The sequence below is a fragment of the Equus caballus genome, chromosome 9 (assembly GCF_041296265.1).
Source record: "Equus caballus isolate H_3958 breed thoroughbred chromosome 9, TB-T2T, whole genome shotgun sequence".
In the NCBI taxonomy this organism is placed as follows: domain Eukaryota; kingdom Metazoa; phylum Chordata; class Mammalia; order Perissodactyla; family Equidae; genus Equus; species Equus caballus.
Genome location: NC_091692.1, coordinates 19,144,674 through 19,171,297, shown reverse-complemented (window position 1 = coordinate 19,171,297; position 26,624 = coordinate 19,144,674). Strand labels below are relative to the sequence as shown.

At 40.5% G+C, this 26,624-nt stretch overlaps 1 protein-coding gene and 1 long non-coding RNA gene across 3 annotated transcripts in view; both read left to right on the top strand.

The window, feature by feature from the left end:
• On the top strand, window positions 1-24,950 carry LOC138915631 (uncharacterized). Its single transcript, XR_011421726.1, has 3 exons — window positions 1-134; window positions 2,634-2,822; window positions 21,739-24,950. It is a non-coding gene; the product is annotated as an uncharacterized lncRNA (long non-coding RNA).
• An 878-nt stretch (window positions 24,951-25,828) lies between these two features.
• DNAJC5B (DnaJ heat shock protein family (Hsp40) member C5 beta) overlaps window positions 25,829-26,624 on the top strand; it is an 88,541-nt gene continuing 87,745 nt past the window's right edge. The window contains exon 1 of one of the 2 annotated variants that reach the window (XM_005613089.4): window positions 25,829-25,975. Coding sequence is in view for 1 of the 2 variants with exons in the window: in XM_023648526.2 (XP_023504294.1) it covers window positions 25,961-25,975 (15 nt within the window). In the remaining variant the exon portion in view is untranslated. The remainder of the gene's footprint in view (window positions 25,976-26,624) is intronic. The other variant, XM_023648526.2, reaches the window with a different exon arrangement.

The following is a 26,624-nucleotide window of genomic DNA, read 5'->3' as shown; positions in this document are numbered from 1 at the left end:
GTCGGTTGTTATCCATTGCCTGGGGCAACACTGCTGTTGAATTGCTGATGGTGGCTGGTCCTGACAGAGAGTGAAGACCTGCAGTGTTTGGATTCTTAGGAAGCCCATTACCATCTGGGAGCAGGAGGCTCCGGGTAAGTGCTTCCTGGGCTTGTTTCCCTGCTTCTTAGAGTCCCTGAGTCCAGGCGAACAGGCTCCGGGCAACAACTCTCTCAGAGCTGTTTCTGAGAAGTGGGCATGTCTAGAAAAAGGCCGTGTCCCACTAGACACGTTTGGCTCAACTATAGCTAGAAAGGGAGCTGTGGAAGCTGTTTCGAGGAACCCTTCTCTGCTCTTTCCCTGCTGATACCTTTGTCCTACCTGAACGACTCCCCACCCTTTACCAAGCCCTTCACAGGACTACCGCTCCCAACCTCCACCTTTCTACTTCAGCCATTCTGAAATCCTTAGTTTCCTAAGGAGGCTCATCTTCTCTCCTTCGTTTATTGAAGGCAGAGCTGCTTCCTTTACTATTTCTCTCGGCCTATCTCCTACTTGTCCCCAAGAACTAGCCCAGGTGCCACCTCTGGGTAGTCTCCTTTCATCCCCACCCTACAACAAGGTGCCCCTCAATGTGTCCCTGTGGTCTCAGCTCTTGTAGCCATCAGGCCCTCATCCATCAATATGTAACTGCCATGACTGCCCGCTCTTCTTTAAGCGCCTTGAGAGTAGAAAACAGATTTGTTTGTTTAATCTCCGTGCCCCTAACACGTAAAATAGTGCCTGATCCTTAGAAACCGCTTAGTAAATGTTGGTGGAACAAATTAAGAAGAATCTCCATTACATTCCTCCCCTCATACTCCATCTGCAAGTAAGCTGCTGACTTCGCTCCCTAAATAGTTCAATAAAATAGTGTGGAAAAAGTGCACATCTTCACCTGCCTTCTTGGGTATTGGAAACATTAATGCCTATTTGGTAATGAAAGTTTTGCAAGGAGTCTTAAGTTCCTTGGAGGAAAGGGGCCATGTGTATTTTAAAATTCAATAATGACTCTAATTCATGGTTATTGCCACACCACATCTCTTCTTGTGCTCCACTCATAGGGAATACAGGTGCACCGAACTATTTAGGAAAGTGGTACAAGTTTTAAATGACTAAATATAACCATACAATACCCCACATTCTTGTCAGACGAAATAAAAGAGATATTGTGAATGAGCAAAAAAACCCACAACACACCAAAAACAGCCATTGATTTGATTCTCATACTCTCTACCCTCCAACTGGGGAGAATCTACTGGTTTTCTAAAAAAGAGAGTAACTGTCAAACTTTTTTTTCTTTCCTGAGATAATCAATCCAGACATCATATGCCACATTGCCATAGGCAGCAATTACAGAAGATGAGTAGAAGACAGATTCAGAAAAGAATCCAGAAAGAGGGTATTCACTGGGTATCGGTGGCTGCTGTACTTGGCTTCTAAAAATCCATAGAGAGGTCCTTGCTGAGTAATAGTCAGGGTTTATTGAACACAAAACCCTTCTCCCCAAACAACCAGCTCTACTGTGTCCAATAATTCTCTTCAGAATAAACCCTTCCACCCACCTTGCTTCAAGGTGCGCTTAGCATTGATGACTGGCTTTCCATGAGTGACATTGGGTAGAGCTGTTGGGATTCCAACTGACTTGCTTTCCAACAATATCACCACCTAGGATTTGTCAAATAAATGTAGAAGAAAAGCCTTTAAAAGCATGAATTTTCTGGAAAAATTTCAAAGATGAGCATACAAATAGGCAACGAAAAGAGAACAGTTAAAATGCTTTTTGCATCCCTGAGACACCTCCAAGAAAATAACCTAAGAACATCACCATAAAGAGAGACAACATTATCACTACCAGCAAAGAAAGTTTATGCATAATCTTCTGAAGTGTAAGAAGATCTTTGACCAGCTAGGAGGTGCTGTGATTGTTGGGAAAAAGGTATGGGCTTCGTAGTAACTGACCAGATTCAAACCCTACTCCCTCACTTAGTAGCTATATAAATTCAGGCAAATTACTTAACTTCATGAAGCCTATCCTTCCTATCTTTAATTTGGATTCCTGACTACCTCATAAATTTATTGTTCATTCATTCAAGTAATTAATAAATATTTATTTATTGAGCAATTACTAGAAACCAGACACCATGCTGGGTGCTAGAGATTCAATAATAAGATACAATGTTTTCCCTATAGATTTCACTGTCTAGGAGCAGAAACATTTGAATAAATAAAATAATTGCAATACATTGTCATAACTGCCTTAATATTGGTAAGTTCAAGATAGTACAAAGGAGAAAGTGATCAGGTCCACTTGGGACAATCAAGGAAGACTTTGAAGAAGAGATGAAGTGTAAGCATCATCTACTGTTTAACAGATGGGCAGAGGTGGGGAATGAAAAGACAGAGTGCAAAAACAATAGAATGTTCAATGGTGTGATGTGAAAACTCTAGAAACTTCAAGAGTTCAGGAAATATCAAGTGTCTCGGTATGTCTATACGTTGAAGGAGGAGGAGAGGACTGGTGGCCACCTGGATGAGAAACCTTAGCAAAGGGAAGGATGACACCAGGTTTCTGTATTGAGTGACTCAGTTGAGGTTGATTCCCTTTATTACAGGACATAAGAGGAGGGACATTAAGAAGAAGGGATGACAAAGATAAAGAGGCAACTTTGGAACAAGTTGACTGTGAAGACTCTGTGAAAATGTCTACATGAAATGTCTTGTAAGCAGTTCAGTGTACTGATCTGGAGCTCAAGAGAGAAAACAGACCTGGAGATTCAGGCTGGGAACCCAGAGCCTCATATGTAAGACCAGATGAGCACTTGGATCTTTCCTCCCACACAGGCCAGCCTCAAGGCAAATGAGGAAGTCTAGGTTGTGGGGGTGGTGTCCAAAAGGGAATCCATGGTTTGGTTCAAGTGTTGGGGGGAGGACTACACTTGTGAAACCCCATGGTCCATCCTTGGAGCAAAATCACCATCAAGGAAAACTTTCCATAAAGTTCCCATAAAGTAGAAAAAGCACTGTCAAAATTATTCAAGTTTTTGCTTTTTTTAACATTTTGAATGAATTCACAGACAATAGCAATACTTTTTAAAACCCCCATCTCTTTCCCATTTCCTTCCTTCTCATCACACACAAACTGCTCCTCCAACCCTCCTACAAGTCCTAAAAAGCCTTTTCCTATTCCTAGCCCTTACATCTCCTGTTCCTATCTCCCTCACACTTCCTCCTTATTTTACATCACAAAATCCCCAAAGATGAGTCTGGTAAGACAGGAAGAGTCTTCTCTGTGGGTTGGAGGAGGAGAAGAAATGAAACTTGCAAAGTCAGGATCCTTTTAGAGGCCAGGAGGAGGGGAAAGGTTGGAAGGATTCATGCATTAATAATTTTACTCTTGTTACAGTAGACTCAAAAGCCAGGCTTAGCATCTAAATAAGTCATGCATGCAAAAAGGCTTAGCAGAGAGCAAGGATCCTTTTTCCAGGAAGGGGAATGGAAACCAAATAAAAGAAAAAGTTTCTAACCTATGGGTTAAAGGTGCTGCCTAAAGAAATTTCCTGGGCTGCAGGGAACTGCTGCCCCAAACTGTATAGGTTCTAGTGATCTCTGGCACTAGGAGAAAGGAGCCATTAAAGGTCCTGGTAAGGCCCGGCCATCATTGCATCATTGGAAGAAGGTATAGAGTGAGAAGAAAACAAGAGTCAGGACAGAAGCTTAGGGAACAGGTCGAAGGAGAAAGGCAATGAAGGATTCTGGTGAGAATCTGTCATGAGGTGGAAGAGAACCAGAAGTGTGTGGTGTCTTGGAAATTAGGAAGCATTTTCAAGGAGACAGTGTCAAATGTCCCATAATCATCAAGTTTGATAAGGAATGGAAGGTATCCATTGGATTAGGCAATTGAGAGGTCATTGGTAACCTTAGCAAAAGTATCTGTAGTGAAACCATGGAGGCAAAAGGCAAATTCGTGTTCGTGAGTGAAAGATGAGAAGTTCAAGACATGAGGACAACTGTCTTGAGAAGCCTGTCTGAGGATAAGAGACAGGACAATCACCAGAGGAGTTTGCCCCCACCCCCCTCTTTTTTTCTTCTCTCCTTCCCTCCCTTCCTTCCTTCCTCATGGGCAAGACTTGAATCTCTTTAAAGGCTGTCAGGTAGGATCTTGTGAAAAAGTGTCTAAAAGTCCAGACAGGAAAAGATAGAAAATGGAGGGAGGGGGATAGATGGAGGGATTCAACTGGAATAAGAGAAGATGGAATATCCCTTCTTCTGAGAGTGGAGGGTAAGGAAGGAAGAAAATTGGCAGATATGGGAAGGTTTTAGTGGAAAAGCAGGAGGTGATCAATAAGAAGTTGAGGGAGTTTATGTCTGTTAGCCTTCAAGTTCTCTGCAAGGGAGTTGGCAAGGTCATCTGCTGAGAGTAGGGTAAGGAGCCAGAAATTGGGTAGAGGGACCCAGGGAGAGGTTTGGCATAGTGACAGTAGAGAATGGGAGAGGGGGACAAGATAAATAGCACAAAAGGCTCATGTGTGTAGGACCACATGTTGGAGACACCTAGTATATTTGAGAGTCATAGTATATTTTCCCCCAGTTGCACCTGGTTGAGGTGCAGAGATGCTATCATGAGATATATTCAGGTATGGCAGGTTGAGGCAGGTGAGGCATTCAATAAATATCTGCTTTCCCAATAGGAAGTTCAGGTTGGTAGTATAGAAAAACATGCAGCTGTGACTTTCCAGTGGGGAGAAATGTTTTCATTTGATGAAGTTAAAGTCAAGGCCATGAAGGTCTTCTAAAACTGTTGGTTTCAACTTTGGGCAGATAAACTGCAAAGCATCAGGTAGTGCCACTTGGTTATTGGACCTTGTGTTGTGACTACCCTTATCTTGAGAACACAACAGGAGTAATCAACTCCTTTTTTGCCTTATCCATATCAAGGGAGACTAAAGAATTCCAACAGATCCAATCCTCTTGCCCTTGCAGATAACCTTCAACATTCCAGGAAGTATTAGGGCAGTGACTTTTGGGAACATGCACATGAAGTGTCCACACACATGAGATCATTTCTTACAATTACTGCATGAAGGCAGAGACATTTCTTTCTTGGAAAAGAGATCGGAATTCAACAAGCCAGAAGCAAACATAAATCAACCAATATGTCCTCTTTTGGTAAGAAAGCAAACCAGGGGCTGCCCTGTGGCGCAGCGATTAAGTTTGCACGTTCCACTTCGGTGGCCCAGGGTTCGCCGGTTCGGATCCCAGGTGTGGACTTGGCACCGCTTGTCAAGCCATGGGGTGGCAGGTGTCCCACATATAAAGTAGAGGAAGATGGGCATGGATGTTAGCTCAGGGCTAGTCTTCCTCAGCAAAAAGAGGAGGATTGGCAGCAGATGTTAGCTCAGGGCTAATCTTCCTCAAAAAAAAAAAAAAAAAGCAAACCAATCTTCCAGCAGATAGGCGTCAAAGCAGGAAAGGGAGATGGGGTGATTCATGGAGAAGGTCACAGCTGTGCTTGTCCTTGCAATTGCAATGGTTGTATATTATTTCAGAAAGAAACCCACACCTGAGCCAGGACCCATCTTGTGGCATTAATTTGGGTACGAACTGGGAGCACAGCTCGCATGTGTGTGTGAGTTTGTGTATGAGTGTGTGATGTAGTGCAAAGGGAAAGGAAAGGAAGCTAACACTTGTTGAATCCTTACTATGCGCTAGCAAGTCACTTTTCCTCATTCAATTTACATATCAACCCTGTGCCATAGATATGATTTTCTTTACTTCATAGGGGAAAGAATGGGCCTCTTTTCCCTAATAAAAAGGAGGGCAGTGTGAGAACTTGCTCAAGTTTGCCTGCAGAGACCACACCTTGTGTGGCTCAGACATGGATCGTGGAGATAGGCAGAATAGGCCTGGGGTCTTGGCTCTAGCACTAGCCAGCCCTGCACCTTGGGGAACTAGTTAAGCATAATAGTATCTTTATACTACTAGTTTTACAGGTTAGTTTTACGTATAAACTTGTCTAGGCTGTGGTCTCCAATTATTCAATTAGACGCTATTCCAGGTGTTGCTGTGAAGGTGTTTTGTAGATGTGAATAAAGTCCATAATCAGTTGACTTTGAGTAAGGGAGATTATTCTGGATAATCTGGGTCTGATTTAATCAGTTGAAAGGACTTAAAAGTAGAGCTGAGGCTTCTCTGAAGAAGAAATTCTACCTGCGGACAGCAGATTCACCCTGTTCCCCAAATCCCAGCCACCCCTTCTCTACAGATTTTGGACTTTCCTAGTCAGCCTCCACAATCATGTAAACTTTGCAATAAATCTCTTAATATGTATCTCCTACTGGTTCTGTTTCTCAGGTGGAAACCTAATACAATACCTCCCTCAGATGTGTTGTGACGATTAAATGAAGTAACATATCACCGTATAGGAAGCACCTGACACAGTACCGGGAACACTAAAAAGGGTTCAAAAAATGGTAGATACTATTATGAGAACTTGGCAAACACAAGGCTGAGCTTACATCTTGTTGACTCCCAACCTGACTCTTCACCCAACAACTTGGTCAAAAATTGTAGTTACTTGTCTGGACTCTATCACTAATTCAATGTGAACTTGAGCAACCTACTTCTAAGTGCTCTGGTTTCCCTTCTGTAAAATGAGGGGCTGTGCACCAAATGATTTTTGTATAAAAATAACTCTTCCAGTCCTGGTGTTCTCTGGTCAGTTTTGGCCTAATTTATTAGATTTTTATCAGGTCTGCTCTACCTCCTCCAGCTACCAGACGATATCTATTCCATTACTGGTACAAGGCTGCTCCTACACAAATGGCCCTCTAATTACTAAGTGGTTTATGGTCTGAGAATGCAAATTAAGTTTAATATTAACCTGAGCAAAGCATTCATATTAATTTAGTCAGGGGTTATAGAACTCCTGCTCTGCCCCAGACCACAGGTCGTGGAGGACATAAAAAGCATTAAATTTGGTTCCTGCTCTCAAGAAGCACAGGAAGACATCTAAAGACCAGATACTGCTATGAAAGAGTATATAATTAAGTCTAAGCACTACAGGAGTTGAGAGAAAGGGGACAATAAGATCATTCTGAGCTGAAATGATCAGAAAGGCTTAATAAAGAGACTAGGATTTAGATAGATTAGATGTCTATGTAAGAGACAAGAAAGAAGTTAAATCTTCCACTCTTACTGTGCATCATGTATTCCAAAATTGAATGGGTGAAATTTGGGGAGCTGTATACATTGCTGCTTGCCTTGTTGGCACAGATGATAGAAAAATGGATGCTTCATAACCTCAGTCTTTCTCTCCTATCCTCCCTGGCATGTTGTGTGCAAGGATGAAATGACAGCTGGTCCAACTCCCATCATCCACCCATTTGGGGACACCCCCACAGGAGAATAAGTTCCATTAAAGTGGGGTCCATGCTTGTCTTGTCCACTGCATAATATTTATGGGATAAATCAATGAAATCACCATTGCTCTCCAGGATATGGGAGACATAAAGAAGTTTTCCCATCCAAAGCTTTCGATGGCATTAAAACCCTAAAAATGGTGATTCTTATCTTTGGATTCTTTGGCGATTCTTTGATTTTCAATGTCAGCCCAATCTGACTCCTTGCTCCGACTCTCTGCAAAATGTTGCTTAAGTCCTGCTGATAGGGCTTCTCCGAGGAGCCATTGATAGAACCAATGCCAAAAACTTGCTGGAGCTGACCAAAAAACCAGTGGGTGTGGGTAGAAGAAAAGTTATGCTTGAATGACAAGCAAACACCAGAAGGATTACTTTTACAAGCTCACCTTCGGGATCAGATAAAGGCAACTTGACTTTTTAAAGATGATATTCATTTTTATCAGTTTAATAAACAGCTCTTAGCAACATTGATAGTCATCTTTAATAGGCAGAAACAAAGAAGCCTTATGAACAGTTAAATTTAAATTGTTCACTAATCTTACTTCAGTTTATTGCCTCTTTCATGACGATCTTTTGCTAAATTAGTCTAAAAAAATACTTGGTGATGTGTATAAACAAGCCAGAAATCCTCAAGACTGTGGTCTAAGGAAAGCAAATAAATAGGGTTTACAAAATAATTCAGAACACTGAGAGAGGCAGTGTTTCGGTGTAAATACAGATTTCTGCAAGCAAGAAGTTAATAATCATAAGTTGACATTCATAAGGATAACTATAAAGATTAGAAATGGAAAAATATCTTCTGGATTCAGTCTCCTAGTCAATTGCAAGGTAATTTGTCCATGGATTATTAACATTTATATTCCAAAAAATTTTTGCAAATATTTATTGAGCTTCAACTATGTGCAATGAATGGTTATCAAAACATACTGCATCTAATCAATGCAATTAGTCATTACCTATTTACCAAGGACTGGACCATGAGTAGTCTGAGTAACATAGTGTACATATGCTGTTTTTGCCCATCTAGCCTCTACGTATTCCTTGTTTTTCTTTTAGCAACACCTGAATTTTCCTTTGGAGAGTCCCATTCCATGCTATGTGTTTCTGTGGGATCGATTCCACCCTCCCAGCTCCAAGGGTATTCAGGTGATCATGACCTGTTCAGTTATTCTTTGGCCATAATGATTGATTTAGAGTTGGGCATAAATATAGATTGAAATAGATATGAGTTTGGTGATACCAGCCAGGCCAATGAGAGTAAATTCTGGGGTTTTGTTGGAAAAACTTGGTCAAGAGAATTTCTCTTCTCACAGATTGCAAGCTGTAAGAGTGATGAGCTGAGACCCTGCTTAGAAAGACACCAACACAGAAGATGGTGAGACCAAAATGATGGTGCTGGGTATTTTCCACTTATCCCCAGATCTCTCTCTCCTCTCTGACAACTGACTAAATGGAGTCTATCAACCTCTCTTTCCCTCTGGCTTCCAGGTGGGGATGCTGTCAGGAGATCAGAGACATTGGATTTTTTCCCAATCCCTTTCTATGGGGTCTCCTCAGGCTGACTGTCTCTCTACTGAAGGCTACAGCTCCTGTCAGGGGACCCTCTCCACACAGCTCCCTGTCTTCAGGTTCTAGTAACCACTCTTGCTTTGCTCCTTCAGGTCTTGGGATGGAGACAACGTCCCACTATTACTTGCTATGATGGTTCAATACTCCTCAATTTTCCTAAACCCTGCCCTCGCCTTTGTAAGTAGTCCTCTATTTGAAACCCAGTGGGATAGAGCCATCTATTTCCTGCCAGGACCCTGGCAGATAAAATAATATTGTTTGAGCTCTGGATCCAGACTGGCCTAAGATAGTGATACTCCTGACTTTTCAGTTACTTGAGCCAATAAATTCCCTTTTTCTTAAAGACTGGTGGAATTGGGATTTCTGCAGCTTATAACAAAGAGTCCTAATCCAGTTTGTTAGGTTGTTTTGTTTGCATAGACTCACACAAGACACTTAGAAAAAGGGAGGAGGCACTGTTATGGACTGAATTGGGTCCCCTCAAATTCATATGTTGAAGTTCTAACTTTAAAGAAGTAATTAAGTTAAAATGAGGCTATTAGCATGAGTCCTAATCCAATCTGACTGGCATCCTTATAAAAAGAGGAGCTTAGGACATAGATATGTACAGAGGGAAGACACTGAAGACAGGGGGAAGATGGCCAACTATGAGCCAAGGAGAAACCAACTCTGCCAACACCCTAATATCAGACTTCTAGCCTCCAGAATTACAAGAAAATAAATTTCTGTTGTTTTAGCCCCCTCGTTTGTGGTACTTTGCTGCAGCAGCCCTAGTAAACTACAGACCTCTGTAAACTACAACTGGGAAGGACACTTCTAGAGACCAGTGACTCTCCAGTTCTCTGAGTCAGCGTGATCTCTTAGCTATGGCATCTGTGTCTCTCCATAAATTGGTTCCATTTACCTTTATTACTCACTGGACAACCCTTCCACATTTCTGAATCCAAAGAAACCTAAACTAATTGGCTTGGCTAACTACCATCAATACTACGAGTGTGAGACCTTTGCACTGACTACCTCACCAGTTTCTGGCCAGCAATGGATAAGCTGGATTTGGATCATATGCCCTTGTCTGGTTCCACCAGTGGCTGCCGTGTGTAGGGAACAATTACATGCTGGTTCCCTGCATAGAAGCTGGTGGAAGGGTTAGTTCAGGGAGAAAGAGAGCCTGGAGACAGCAGGCATTTGACAAGTTCTTCATTTGGTCTCCTGGACTAGTGGCATTAATAATCATAGGAAAACATCAATACCAACACATACTGCTCAGATTTGGCTTGAATTTTTACTGTAGTAGCCAGTTCCTCATTTCAGCTGCTCACAAGGCCCACTTTCTTGACCTCGAGTTTTATGAGATATCCCAGAATCCTTACAATAACCACACTGTTTTGCCTGAGTTAGTTTGATGTGTGTTTGTTACTGGAAAACAAAAAAGCATTGATTAAAATATTTCAAAAGAGAACAGCAATTTTGTCCAGGGAAGAGAGATCTGTTTATGAGTAAACATGACTTTTATGGATTAGTTCTGACAGGGCTGTCAACCTCATTATGATGCTGGGGTCCCTTCACCTCTTCATGTACAATACGAGAAAGAGAAGGAATACTGAAAGATGTCTTCTGTCTCCCAGTAATGCTGCCAGAGCTCTTAAGAGGGTACCTCATGAGGTCATTGACTCCTACCTCAGACAGCAATTGTTTTCTTCTAGTTTCTGGAGCTCTAAAGAAGAACATTATTTCAAATTTCCTGAAACGTTAATTTTTTTTTCCTTCTCCACTGACTTGCCAGCAGCTCCTTCTTTGCTTACTTCCTGATACCACAGAGACAGGATCAAGTGGGCGCAGGACCTAAGTTTCACAATTTGCGGAGCTGATATCATGTGTCTGGCAGTTCGATTACATTTTTGTCAGCAGTCACTTCCTCTTCTGGGGAGGTCAGGGATGATGTGTGGAGGCGCTGGGCTGCGGTGAGGGCAAGCTTGTGGGGTTCTTAGGTCTTCAGGCCTACTCTGTTGCCCAGTAGGCCTTTCCAGCAGAATGGCTAGGGCCATTTCACTGGTATCCAGGAGGCTGGAGGTGTGGGAGTCTGAGTGCGTGGGAGAAGCTTGACTCTTTACCAAAGCTGAATATTTTGGGACAAGTGGGAGCACACATGGAAAGTCACCTTTTATTTAATAGAGACAAAGTGTAAAAACATTGAAAGATTTAAGTAAAGAGAGCCGCAAGATCAAATTTGGAGCCAGTGGGGACGAGGAGAGGAGGGCACTGAGAAAAATGTAGGGATTACAAGGGTGGCTAGGGCCTGCTGTCCAATACCCAAGAGGAGTGGGTGCAAAGGTATGTCTATGGTGCTAGGGCCCTTGGTTTTGGCGTTGAGGAATGGGATAGGAGGGTCAGGACCATGCCTGAGCAACTCTGCCTTCAGTTCTCCTCTGGAGACCGATGGAGACATTATCAACTCCTTAAAAAGGCAAAAGGACCATCCCACTTAGAAGAGAGTGGTAAAACAGAGCTCTCAACTGCGGCAGAGTTAGTAGGGTTGGAAAGAGGAATCTCCAGCTCATTTGGAGCTGGACAAAACTGGTGAAAAACAAGACAGCAGCCCTTGGGGAGCACCAGGGAGCACTCAGGCATGGAGCTGGAAAGTCTTGTGCTCCTCAGAAATTAAGTATTGATGCGACTCAGCCCTGCTGGTCTTTTAGGGGAAGGAGCTATTTAAGGGAGAGGAAAAAGGGGATTAGAATTTTGAGTGGCAGCATATTTAAAAAATTTTTTCCCTAATCATATACACATCAATCCCCCTCCTGCTCCCCCTACATTTTAGCAAATTTAAATGATAAATAACATAGGCCAGACCTTTGTCTAGTGAGGTACCATCACAACTAATTGCCCCAGGAACTCAAAGGTGGCTTCTGAAGCATTTAACTGTTTAAAAGATGCAATCACAAACCACTCTGAACCAGCCCAAGCCTCACCACAAGAAGGAGCGAGGCCTATGTCCTTTGCTAAGATCTCCACTGCGGGAGGAGCTGAGGCCTTATTACCATAACCTGCAGTGTATGTGGAAGCAGGTTTCCCAAGCGAGCCTGCGCAAGGGAATGCCCACCTCTTCCTTTTGAATATTCCTTCCCCATCCGAAATAAATGACCCCAGCTTTCCTAGGCTCAGGGACAGCCGCGACTTTGGAAATGATTCCATGTGGCCTCCTATTTGCTGCAAATAAGTTCTCCTTTGTGTGACAAGTACTTCTGGTCGAGAGTCTGATTGTAACTCACCAGGAGGTGAAGCCACTTTTGGTTTGGTAACAGCAGATTGTATTATTGTCGTTCTTGCCTCTCCTTCTTCCATTAATGTTGAGTCTGACTGTGTGACTTGCTTTGGCCAATAAAATGTGAGCAGAGGCTTAAAATGCACTTGTGGGATTTCGCTTGACTTTTTGCATTTCTGCCCTCTGCCATAAAAAGAGCCTTCTCCTTCAGCCTGGATCCTGGAGTGAGAGCAGAGATGCAGAGCTGAACCACCTGCAGGCTGGAGCAGTCATTGCAGGCAATCTCAGACCCAGGAGCAAGATATCTTTGTTTTATGAGTCAAGAGATCTGGGAGTTGTTAACTACACAGTATTATTGCAGCAAAAGCTGACTAATACAGAAATTAGTCCCTAAAAATGTGTTGCTGCTGTGATAAAAACTTAAAATATGTATTCCTGGCCTTGGGACTGAACGGCAGGCAGCAAGAAAGTGTTGGGGACTAGAAAAATGATGATCCATATTATATAGTAGCAAATTTTGGTAAAACTGTCACCTGTGATAACACGAAGACAGAAAACACACCTCATAAATGTGTGGTTTGGGGTGAAGAGATTTCAAGACAAACTGTTAACAGCAAGAAAGAATTGACCTGCTTGCAAGCAGGGATGAAAGAGTCAAGAGTGACTCCAGAAATTCTAGGACTTGCAAATTTGAAAAATAGAACTGCTTCTCGTCTTCAAAGTGTTAAATAAAAATGGCAAGTAATAGGATATATTGGAATATATGAGGAAGCCATTTTGGTGTAAACCTAATTCGGCCTGACCTTGTCTTTCCTAAAGGGCCTGACCGAGGCCATTGAGCATGCATTGTATATCTGCTTTAGAGATTCCCTATGGCAAGAGCAAAAGGCCCTTGAGATAAAGGTGCAACTTCCCTCCCCCTCCCAACATTGGCATCTCCTTAAGGATTAAGCATCTTTCCTTAGGCTAGAAACTGATTTCTGCGCTCACCTGTGACCGCCCAGCTCAAGACAATAGACTTGCCTCCTGCTACGCCCACGAAGATAGCAGACCCACTACCTGCTGTGTCCATCAAGCGCTGTGCAGACAGGGCAATCTTGTGACTATTGTGGGAGGGACATTTCAATCATATGTGAAACACCCTCTTTGAGGGTATATAACCACCCGATGTACCCCCACTTCTTTGGAGTGCTCTGTTCCTTTGTGGAAAGACTATCCCGGGTTATAATCCTCAGATTTCAGCTCAGAATAAACTCACCCAAATTTTCATTTACAGATTGGTTATGGATTATTTTCGTCGACAAAAGAGAAACAGAAAAAATTGAGAAATACTTAGAGCCACAAAGCTTCATTAAGATGCTAAGACTCAGTCTCAAGACAAAGATCAAATAAAAATCACCCTAATACTCTTCCTTAAACCTTTGAATGGATTAAGGTGACACCCCGTAGATTCTTTTATGTTGATAAAATGGCTCATAGAAAAGAGATAAGGACTAGGTTCCACAAAGCCTGATAACCTCACACTATCTATAATTAAGTCTAGAGAGAGGGAGGCATAACTTGGAAATTATTGTGAATATGGCTGTTGTCTCATGGAGCTAACTTGAATCACAAAAAAACTTTTAATGGCTTTTGAGAGGAATTTAAGTCTTAAAGCACCCTTGCTTGGATTAAAAGAGACTGAGGCTTTTTTCCTAAAGGAGACTGCAACTTTGAGCCATGAAAAAAGATTTTAGGATAACAGCAATGTATCAATATTGGTTCATTAATTGTAACAAATGTACCATACTAATATAAGATGTTAATAGTAGAAGAAACTAGGTGTGGGGAATATAGAAACTCTCTGCACTAGCAATTTTGTGTAAATCTAAAACTATTATCAATTAAAATTTTATTTAAAAATAAAAAGGGACTGCCCCAGTGGCATAATGGTTAAGTTCACACACTCTGCTTCAGTGGCCCAGGGTTCACAGGTTTGGATCCCAGGTGTGGACCTATGCACCACTCATCAAGCCATGCTGTGGCGGTGTCCCACATACAAAATAGAGGAAGATTGCCACGGATGTTAGCTCAGTGACAATCTTCCTCACCAAAAAAAGAAAAAGAAAAAGAAAAAAGAAAAGAACTTAGGGTCCCCACCTTTTCTTCTACAAGCAGATAGTAGGATGAGGAAGCTGCTCAGCTGCCAGGGAGGACATATTCTCCTTCAGATGTGGCCAAGGATAGCGGAAAATTACCTCCCAGAAGGTGGAGCCAAGTGTCATAAGAACAATGGAAAGAAGAATTATTCCTGGGGAATAGAATTGGAGCCTAATCAAAGAACACTCCCTACCTCCAGGTTGGGGACTTGGCAGGGTTTGCCCAGTGAGATTTCAGAATTGCTACAGATCAGTGACTGCTTCCCCTTCTGCAATGGGCTGCTTATTTTTGTTATCCTATCTCTGTTCCACCATGGTATGTTGAGCGAGGGTACTATTCAGCAAATACTCACTTCTATCTCCCCTTCCTCACCTATATAAAGAGTATCTTACCCTCTCCATTGATGTTGGCGCTGGTCATATAAATTGTTTGGGCCAATGAATGGAAGCAGAGGCTTTGAATGTGCTTGTGCCATTTGACTTGACCTCTCAGCCTTTTGTGTTCCCACCCTCTCCGTTAAGAAGAGTTTGCCCCAGGAGCCACTGTTCCTTCAACCTGGGTCCCAGAATGAAGGACCCATAGCTGCACCTGACCTGCAGTTCAGAGCAAGGCTGCTGCACTGCCCAGCCAACCTGCAAGCGAGATGTAAAAGTTTTATTATTGCAAACCACTGAGAACTTTTGGTACGCAGCAAAAGCTTATTAGTCCATCTGATAAAGGTTCCCAAGGAACTGAGGAATGACTCTAGATGGAATTGGAGACGAATAAAGGTGAAGGAAGAGGTAGAGGAGAAAGTTGTGGAGCTTCTCCAGATAACGACCAGCTCTATCTCCAAAATCAGGTTAGAGTATTCCAAATATCACATCCATAAGAGAGACCAGAAATGTTCTCACATGACTAGAGTCCATAATCTTATATCAGACTTTAATAATTAGTGATACTATTAAAACGTAGACAATAATTATAGTCCCAAACAAGCTTCTATAATAAACTCCTTGGGAAAGAGATTGAGATACAGAATGCTAATGAATAGTAGAACCTCTTAGATCATTTTTATGAAGAATACACAAATCTTAATGAGACAATCTCAACTGTGTTTTTCTGATAAATGTCTTGAAGGCAATTATTAAAACAGATATCTGAGACAGAAATTAACTTCCATTTTTACAGAACAAGATTAAAAAATCACTTGTTCGTTTTTTGAGCCATAAGTTTGCACCTGTTAAAATGAACATAAGTAGAATTAAAATTCTTCTATTGCAAAATAATTTGTCTGCCAACAATGGTTTAATTAATAATAATATTGATATTTATTTTGCTCTGATACAAACTTTGCATATTTAATTTCGTGCTAAGCAATAGTTGATATGACAAAATACCTATATAACAAAATAATTCAGACTTATCCACAGAACTTGTTTTAATGGGAAGTGACCTATGTTCAATGACTACAAACTACTTTAACAGGTTTTTCTTGTTTATCTAAGAGACATTTTTAAAGAAACATTTATTTTTCATTTTTCCTGGCATTAACTAGGGACAATCTTGCCATAATTCTACTTTATAAAACTACTAAGAAGGAACACTCAATTTGATGTTCATTTGAAATATAATTACCCACTTTTCTTCCTTTACAACATGTACTCCATAGAAGAGATGACAAGCCAAGAAGTACATAATACACTGCCTGTCATTAATAACAAGTATGTTCTTTTGAAATTATTTCATAATAACGCTTATTCAAAATATACTTTACTTGTTTTTTTTGACTATTATGAATGTTATTGCACCTCAACAAGTATTGCCTGTTTCGAATCAAAGATATAAATAGGAATTTATTGAATAAATGAACTGACCAGGTGGATCATAAATAAGTACTGTAAATTTTAACATGTACAAACTTTCATCTCTGCCTATGGCTTTTAAGGTGGTTGTACTGGCAGGCTCAGGCTCCCTTTGCCAGGATTGTAGAGAGATGCAGCTTCTCCATCCTGCCCTAAAGAAATGCCACACATTCTTCAAGGCTTTTCACAAAGGCCACCTACGGAATGAAATCTTTCTTGAGTCTCCCAAGAATTTGTGATCTCTTCTTCCTTCAAATCTATAGAGTACCTGGTTTGTCTCTCTATAGTAATAATAAAGCTAATAATAGTCAAAATCACATTGACTTATTGAGAACTTCCAACGTACTTCAACCACGTTAAACTTCACATTCACCATCTTGTTTCTTCTTTGCAGCACCCCTGCAAGGCAGGTATCATAATTTCCCTTTATGGATGAGGAAACTGGGTAAGGATTTGAACTCAGAATTTAACTCCAAAAACAGTAGTCTTAACAACTCTGCTGGAACACTTGGTTTGTATTTGAATTGTGTGTGATTTCTGTTTCCCTACTCAGTAGGGAAGTTCCTTTGGGCAAGTACCGTATGTAACCATCTCTGTAGCCCTTTATGTCCCATCGCAGTGTTTTGTATAGTAAGTAGGCAAAAAATACTGTATATCCAATACTCCAAAAGGCAACTCCTAGTTCCACATCTAAATGTCTCTTAAATTGGAACATGTGCTCAATTGATGTCTTGATTTACATGGTAGTCTTTTCCTTTCTTTCCTAAAAAGCTGTTATTAGCCCTTAGGTGTCCCTACCAATGCAATCTTAGGATCCAGGAGTAGTTACGGAAATAAAGTTGTGTAGAGTTCAACCCAAACTACACAGAGAAAAAGATTAGGTCACCGTAGAGGTAAATTCCTTTAGATTTCTGAATACCACCTGAGGGTTACACAGAAGATGAATTCAGAGGGAAATTCATTTGAGAACGAAGGGGCAGGTAATCAGAGGTAGTATAGTAGAAATAAAAAGTTGTGAATTCAATGGTTTAGGGAACATGCAGGTTACCAAGATCTCATGGGGAGGGGGAAACCACTGAATGCTTACATCTTTGTGATTCCCAAAACAAGGTGAGCCAGAAACACAGCTGGTGGGTAACCAAAAGTCCAGGTTCATCTGACTCTGAACTCCATTCCCAGTTGTCCTGGCAATGGCATTAGAATGAGAAAAATCACATGAAAATACTATAAACAGTCTTTGAGGCAGGGACATGAGTAGCCCGTCTACTGGCTGTACCCTGAAGGAAATCCTGGGAGAGTTTGGGAGTGATGTCATGAAGGAAGTCATTAAATATAAAATATCAAGCCTGGGTACTTTTGTAAACTCCTTGTCTTGCTTGGACATTGGCACTGTGGTTTGAAAGGAAACATAGTAGATTACTGTTTTCATTAGCCTGGCTTGGGAAAGGAGGAAAGAGAACTGAAAGTAGCTGTGTTGGGGAAAGGGGTCTGGGGTTAAGGGAGGTTTGTGTTTTTATAAATAGAAGAGACTTGAGAATGTTTTTATGCTGAGAAGAGAGAGCCAGCAGAGAGAGACTGCGGTAGAAATTAAAGGGGATAATTAAAGGAGCCAGTTCCTTGAAGTAGCAGTGTTGAATGGGGCTCAGGGTACAAAGGGAGGTATTCGCAGTGGTCTGGAAGAGGGATGCCTTTTCCACTGAGCTAAAGGAAGGAGTTAAGAGAGGGTGCAGATGTGGATGCGTTCAAAAGTCGTATTGGGTTGGAGTTGGAAGAAGTAATACTTAATGACTTCTGAGTTCTTTGCTGACGAGAAAAGCCTCGGTGCTAAGAGTGAGAGTGAAATAGGTGAGACAGGGCTTCAGGAGACTGGAGGAGGTTTACAATGACTGCGGTGGACAATGGGAGAGCTGCCTGGTGTTGAGGGCACAACTGAGGTTGGAAACCATTTGTAGCGGGAGCAGTCTGCATGGTGTTATGAGTTTCTTTGGCTATGATAACTACTTGGGATAAAGAAAGAGGAGAAAAGGCAGATTTATCAAGGGCTCAGCTGTTGCTGGAAGAGTTCAACAGGACAATAGAGCGAGGTATCTACGGTGTGCACAAAAGGGCGGTTGATGGGATGATGGCATCCTAAGCTAAACAGGGTAAATTGGGAAAATTGGTATGGTCAGTAGAATGTAGGCCTCTGTAAGGGTCAAAGAGTAGTTTAACAGGAGTTTAGTAGGAAACAGTGGCTTTGGAAGGACAGGAAGAGATGGTCAGAGAGCAACTGGATTTTAACAATTTAGAACTGGGTGACAGCAAGATCTGGGGGATTCCACAGATGTGAATGGAACTAGTAAAGTTGAGCTGAAGACTCTGAAGTTGAGGAGGACAGAACATTGGGTTGGATCATCCATAAGACAATGAAAGCCTCCTGTGACAACCGCAGGCATTAGGTGTTGAGAATGACTTTTCCCTATTTTTTAAAAATGTTTAATTGAAGTATAACATAGTCTACCTTTATTTTTTTAAACAATAGACGTTAATTTCTTTTAGATCAGTTTTAGGTTTATAGAAAAATTGAGCAGAAAGTATCAGAATTCCCATATAATCTTTATTTTTAACCATCCTGTTATATGTGTGTTTTAATCATATGCCCTCTTTCAAAGCCTTAGAGTGAATTACAAATAAATGTATTGATTGCATTTTGTAGCACTAAGATTTTGATTTGATTAGATAATAGATAAATTCTAACCCAGCTGTGCCCAGAAATTCCTTTTCACCTCTCACTCTCACCTTCATTTGCCAAAAAGTGCCCATCCTTCCACTCATTTCATACACCTTCCACTTCGTGAAGCTTTCCCTGATTGCCACATCTCGATGTCTGTTCTCTCTCCTTTAATATCTCATAGCACTTTGATGATACTTATACACTGCTTTCTGATAGGGTTATTTTGGTATTCAACTTGTGCACCATTAGGCTTTATGCTCTCTGAGGACAGTGTCTTTGTTCAGCTCATCCCCTGGAGCACCTAGCATAGTGCCTTGCACAGGGTAGGTTTGCAATCAATATTTCTGGAAGTGAATGAATTATGAAGTGGAAATCTCAAGTTTACAAAGGAGGCAAGCTAGGATGTAAATATCCTTTCAACAAAGGGAATGACTTCATGTTTTTGTTAAATAATTAGTTCCCTCAATGCATTTAATATATAATTTACAAAATTTCAACTGAACTAGGAACAGTTGAGTTCCAAAACAGTTTCTTTGCAAAAAATAAAGGACTTGTATGTAACCACTTACTTTGGATTATTTGAAGCAGATTTTGCTTTCATGTTCTTGTCAACAGAAAGAGTTGATGCCAAAGGCCTTTGTTCAGATGTTTCACCGTCTCTTATTTATTTGGACTCCTCCCAGAAACTCTAGCCCAGATTTTAAGCCCAAACATATTACCTTCTCTGATGTAGGGGAAAGTGTAAGTAATATAGCTCATTCTAGGATGATTCAGTCCAGGAGAGAGAGAGAGGACAACCTTTGGAGTTAGACATTCCTCAGGTTCAATCTTGTCTCCACCATTCACTCCTATGGCGCTCAAGACAAATTTTACTTTTCTGAACTATGTCCTGATAGGTGAAATGGCAATCACAGTACATCTACCTCGTGAGGGATGGTGAGGACAAAATATAATATATGCCTAGTACCTAATCACAAAGCTCAATAAATAACACATTCCCTTATTCCTGGGACATGATCGTGCCTGCCTCTGTCACGGGTGTAAGAAATAGAAAAATTTTCTGAGAAGGTGGCTTGGTGGGAAAGTTAGACTCCAGTCTTTAGGAAGGTAGATCTTCATAGTGTGTCTTATGTTTGGTTTAAAACATTTCCAAAAGACCAGGCAGTCATGTCCAAACAGAATTACACAAGTGTATTACAAAGTGAAATACATTGTTTTTATTTCCTAAAATGTTTGTGTTATTGATCCCATGTATAACTTTCTGATCTTCAGAGAGGAGCCACATGGCAAAGGCAGTCCGATAGGGATCAACTTACAGGGTCTAAACCAAGAAGTTCCTGAGACTTTAATTACAACACAGCATAATATGTCTCTGCTAATGACTTGAGCATTGTGTTTCTTGGATCTGTGATCACTTATTATTTTAACCTTTCAAAGCCAATAACTTTAAAGCATTCAACTCAAACTACTTTTATTGAGCTGGAAATGTTTTATTGCAGCTTGGCTGACATTTTCTTTTACTAATGTCATTAGCACCATTTAAAAATGAATTATGTTGAGGTGTACAGTACTACCTTTGTTTTGAGAAAATATTATGATTTTATGAGTATGTGAGGTGGGTCTCATGGGAACAAATGTTAGCAATATATATCTGTCTGATTCTCCAGGCATGCTTACATTTCTATTAAGCATAAGTAGTTTGGTTTGGAAAAAGGCCTGTATTATGTTGACTTCTCATAACATCCTTTAAAGGAGAGTCTAGCTTCAGAGTCACTAAAGCCTAATTAAAATCTTTAGTACATAGTCTGTTCACATCCCTTACCTATTTTGTAGCTTTAGCACCTAGTAACTGTTTTTAGGCTAACATAGTGTTCAATGGGTCATTGAAATCAAATTAATGCAGGCATCTGAAAAGTCAGACATCACTGGTGTTCATTCATCAACATTCTCACATATAAAAGGTACAAAATAAAGGAAAAGTGATTCCGTTTAACCTTGGAGAATCCTGAATGGATGCACATAGACTGCAAGCATTTTAGTGGAAAAATAAAAATTATTTGTGGGAAAAAATCCTAAAGAAAATAAAAAACAAAGTCAGAACAAGATTATGTGATACACAAATTCTTTTCTGAGTTTTTAAGAGGTAAAGACTTAGGGTCCCAAACCACATTTCCTAGGTCTTTGGAAATGCCTTTAGAATCTCCCTTGTTTCTTGGGCTAAGCACAAGGCTTTTCGAAGTGGGGTCCCAACTGTCAGCCCCATCATCATCTGGGAACTTGTGAAAAATGTCATCTTAGACCTCCCCAGGCCTCCCGAACCAGAAACTTGAGGGTGGAGCCAGCAAGCTGTGTTTTAACAAGCCCCCCAGACACTCTGATGTTCTGCTCTAAAGTTTGGGAAACTCCAGCCTACAGCAACTGTTCTCAAAGATTTCTGTGCAGCAGAATCCCCTGGAGGGTTTGCCTCACTGTGGGTCCCTAACCCAGCCCCTGAGATTCAGTGGTAGTAAATCCAGGGAGTTGTGTAGGAATCTGTGTCAATTTTTTTTTTTTTTTAAATAAAGTAGATGGTTCTGGTATAGGTGGTCTGTAAACCACAATTGAGCGATTCTGGCTTGAAGTGGAATTTAAGTATTGACAAAATTAATCTTTTTTTCCCACAAAATTCCTCACCACAACTGAGCAGAAACCTTTGAACTCCGACTTCTAAATATCTGTAAGTTTCATTTAGCCTGAAGAATGTCTGCTAATGGAGGTATTCCCTCATTGCAGGCTTCCCCATCCCACTGCTGGAGGGACCTGAAACCTCTGGGCTCCGCTGCGGGGTGCCACTCACCTCTTCACAGATGTGGCGTGTGTTTCATTACAGAAGCCTACACTAAAGGAGAAGTGATGTAATCCACACATCTGCAGAATATAAACTGTTAAGTACCTGCTCAGCAAAGTAAAACACAAGTGAGGATCTAATTTTTTTGCCTGAGATGATAGCCGGAGGAAGATCACATTGGGAAAAGGAACCTTGATCCTCACATATCCTGCCATGAGAATACTCTGTTCTAAGCAAGGTGACCTTTAAAGGAAGTTTTGGGAATTATTTATTTAATCCGGTGACACTACTAAAAACATTAATGAAAGTAAGGAAATTGTTGGTTCGTTTTATGCTTCTTCTAATGAATCTCTGCTTTTTCTATAAGTCTTTCCACTTTGTGTGGTAGGAGGAATATGGTAATGAATATTTTTGGATACCAAATAAATAAAAAGGAAGATGCAAGGTGTACACTGGCCTTACAATATGCTGTTTACCTAGTTATGATATAAAAATCTATTATTATAATATTTCTGGTTCCACTGAGAAAGAATTGATACTCACTCACTATATTTATATGTATATTCCTTTCAACATTTTTGTGTTTTATTTTCTAGTTTATTAGATTTTTAATAGCAAAAGTAATAATGCTTGTTCAAGAAGTCAAACACTACAGACATGTATATATGAATATAAATGTCCCATACCTCCCTTCAATTTTATCTCCTATGTATTTCAAATAGCCTTTTTTAAAAATTTAAGAACAAAACATGTCCATTCTAAAACATTTACAAAAGTAGACAAGCAAAAGAAGTGAGTCACACATAGTCTCCCATTCTGGTGTAACCACTGTTAATATTTTGGTGTAGATCTTTCAAACTTTTCCCAATATGTGTATTTATTAAAAATGGACTTACTTTTTGCAACTTATCTTTTTTGCTCACTAATGTCTTGTGGGCATTCTTCTGTATCAATACAATGGAAAATCTTGTATTTCCAAAACATGATATGTAACATGCGCCACAGTTGATGCGTGGGATGATTTTTTGGTGTTACATGAACACACCTTAAACATTTTTAATGGCTGCATTTTTTGTTTGTGAGTAATTGAAAAAATATAACTAGTACAGGGAGTCTGTAATTTTTCAGATACTGTTGCTTGTGACAAGGCTAAAGAAGGCAGCACTGTAATAATCAACTTTATGAAGAGTGTGGATTACTGTGCGATCCTTAGTCGTCCCCATGAATGTCTCAGATAAAACTTATAATTCTTGGACTTGATGAGTGGTGCTCAACCCTCTCAGATCCACTGTTCCCTTTTAATGCAAAGTTTTAACACCCCTTTTCCAATCCTGAAATAATAATCCTAGATAGCCAACCTATGTATAATTTAATAAAAATCAATATAATGTCCTATCCTGGATAAAAAGGAGACACAAAAGAAAATAACACGTTTAAAGGAATATATATTTCAATGAATTAAATGCTTGGGCTTGGCTACCATGGAGGACCTAACGGGAGATTTGCTGAGAACATGAAGCTGCAAGTACAGACAGATACAGATGAATTTCATGGTGACTCAAATACCACCAGCAGCACGGCCATTGGTGATGCTGATTTTCCAAAACTGTGAACAACTTTTGGTACATTTCTGAACAAAATAAAACATGGTCTTCCCTGATGTACAAAGGAGCTGCTTTTCTGGAAAAAATCAACATATATTAAAGTTGTGCAAAAATTTTGCTTTTATGTGTTAAATGGATTTAGGTCTGGCTTAGGTAATTCTGAATTAAGAATATATTTAGGTCTAGCTCAGTAGGTTTTTCATGGACTTGGATTTTCTATAAGACATTTAAAGTCACGTGGAATTACCCATCAATTCCTGGTCGTATAGGACCATGCCTGGCATTCTAGGCTGTCTAAAATTTCTGACCCATTTACCCAAAAAAGCCAGTAGTACCTCCAACCCCTGATTATTGCAACAACCAAAAACGTCCACAAATTTCTAAAATGATTCCTAGGCAGTAGCACAGTTCCTGAGAACCATTAGTGAAAATTGCACAGATGGCTGTGGATTCTCGTATACTGACTGTCTGTATGATACTTACGCTCTTTTCTGAGGTACATCAAAGGGTCACTTTTGGAAGCTGACAATTATTTAGTATGCAAGGTATGTATAAATATACATAACTGCGATTTGGAATCAGACATGCACTTCATTTCTTTTCCTTATTGAGCCTGTTGTACATCAGTCAGCGGAAAAAGAGATTTTTAATGCAGAAAGGTGAAGTTTGTGACAGATATAAAGGGTATTAATTGTGATTTGATTAAATCAGCCATGTTTTTTGCTGGGTATCAGGACCAAATCAATGCATTAATGTCATTACTCTGTATTTGTTTTTATGGTTATCTGACACCTAAGGTGAATTATACTGTATTTTCACTTACATAGTGTGAAAAAATTACCTTTAAATACTCTTATTTCAGTAAAACATGTGAGTTAATTTAAAGGAAAATGTTAAGTAGATATTAGTGCAGATGGCAATATTCCAAAGATGACACATAAATGATTAAAGTTTGGAAAAACCTCACCTACAACATTATTTTCATGAGTTAAACATAATCCATTCTATCACTTTTCTGATGTTGAGCTTTTAATTTGTTTTCTGTTATAAACAATACTTCACAGAACCTTTTGTAGCTAAATATTGTCCATAGCTATGAGGATTCCCTTAGGAAAATTCACAGATGTAGAATTGTCCGCTGGAAGGGTAATGGTTATGTTATTGTAAAGTTTGAAATTGGTGTTCATTAACCTTTTCTTTAAGTTTTTATGAAGACGTTTAGGAGGTTAGTAAAGCAGTAATTTGACCCTTGCAAATAATTTCTTCCTTTTTACTCAAAGGGTTGCTAAGTGCAATTGCCTTCAAGTGTTTTCTTGGTCCAAATACAATTCCTGTCACCCTGGGGAAGCCCTGTGGTGGGGAAAATGCTTGGTTGGAAGATCTGGTTTGTAGTTAATATTACCCTCTCCACTTAATTAGCTTTGTGATCTTGTGCAAGTCACAACCTCTCTAAGCTATAATTTTCTCACCCATAAAATTGTACTAAAAATAATACACTGTTTACCTCACTGAGCTGTGAAGATTAAATGAAATGATATATGTGAAAATGGCTTGTAAACACTAAAGCATGATATAAAATGTTAGTTGTTGGTATCATAAAAGTGCAATATATGTTCCCCTCTTGAGAGTTTCTGAAAGCACGATTTTCTGGCTTCACAGATACAAGTAGTCTCATGCAATGCAGATTATTTTTTAACATCATATGGGGACAGTGTCTAGAAAAAGTGAAGGGTACAAAGGAGGAAGGCACTAAATTCCAGGGAGAATATTTCTTTACTGATTGTTCCCTCCTCAACAAACACTGGAACCCGATGCCGTATTGCAGAATACACTAATCCCGGGCTTTCGAGCTTCGCTCCTTATCGTCACATCTCATTGAAAACATCAGTTACTCAGAAGTCACGTTGCTTGTTAGTTTAGAATTGGCCTGATGGCTCAGGATTTTTTAATTCGGACTAGGACCAGAATCAGCTATGAACTGGCACCTGTAGATTTTTGGAAAGTCCAATGATCTTCACTGACTCTGTTCTCTTCCTATAATGACGATTATCCAAATAGTCTCTTGTTATGGGTGGATTCAGGTAAAAATAATCCAAAGAGCTGCCTACCAGAAAACGATGATGTTGACAAAATCCAGAAAGAAGAGCCTGGCATGAGTGCAGTGTGTTCAGAGGGGCAGGGAGCTAAGACTGAGGGCACCTGGTTTAGCTCTGCCAATTAACCACCCAGGGCCACAATTTCCTCACCTGCGAAATAAAAGAGTTTGACTAGAATCCAGTCACTAGGTCTCCAAGGTCTCTGCCTACAATAAGATTCTGTGGGTCAGTTTAAAAATTAGGGAGTTGACCTTCCCAACCCCCAGCCAGGGGCAGGAGAGGAAGTGCTGCAGCCAGAGGGTCTCTGCTGGGCCTTTGGGCGGAGCAAGGATTCTACTCTGTGACATCACAATACCCAGCCCAGGCTCAGCCTTGGCTACTGAGAAGGAGAAGGTAACAGGAGGTTCAGCTGTAGATATATTAGAGGTGAGACACTACCTGACGGAGCTGGAAGGAAGTGGCCAGCCATGCCTCCGGTTCAGGTATGTGACAATTGCTAAGCTCATAACAGAAATTGCTGATGTCTAAGGAGCAGGAGGAGAGGACCACAACATGAGTGTGTCTCCAGGTTTAGGAATAACAGTATAGCAAAGATACTTTAGGGTGAGGTAAAGGTTCCAAATGAGCAGACAAAAAGCCAAAGGCTGTCCCACCAGAAACAGCTGGGGGCGCGTCCTCCCAACAGCCAGCTTTATTGTCATGAAGCCAGACCACAAGGACAATTCCCAGACTGTCAGCCCCTCACTGTCCTCTCCCCAGCCACTGGGAAAATGCAAAAGGCAGAGGTACTTCAAGAGGTCAGGGAAAGTTACTTTCCAAAGCAGTCTATGTTTGCTGCCTGCTGATGTTTATTCTTTTATCTAGGTGTTTTTCTTTTAAGAGTTTCTCCCCAGAATAACAGGGAAGAATAAACTAAACAAAAATAAGTTAACTGCAGGAAGTATTTTAATAGAAGATAGTACAAAAAGATATAAACAAAAGTAATGAGGAGGAGAAAAAAATTTGTTATGGGTTAGCAACTGAGATTAATTCTAAAGTCTGGTTTTGAAACTTCAAGGCTTAAAAGGCAAAAAAGGCCACCCCCTATAAACAGTGAAAGAGAAGGACCTTATGGTTGGGAAGTAAGTAAAA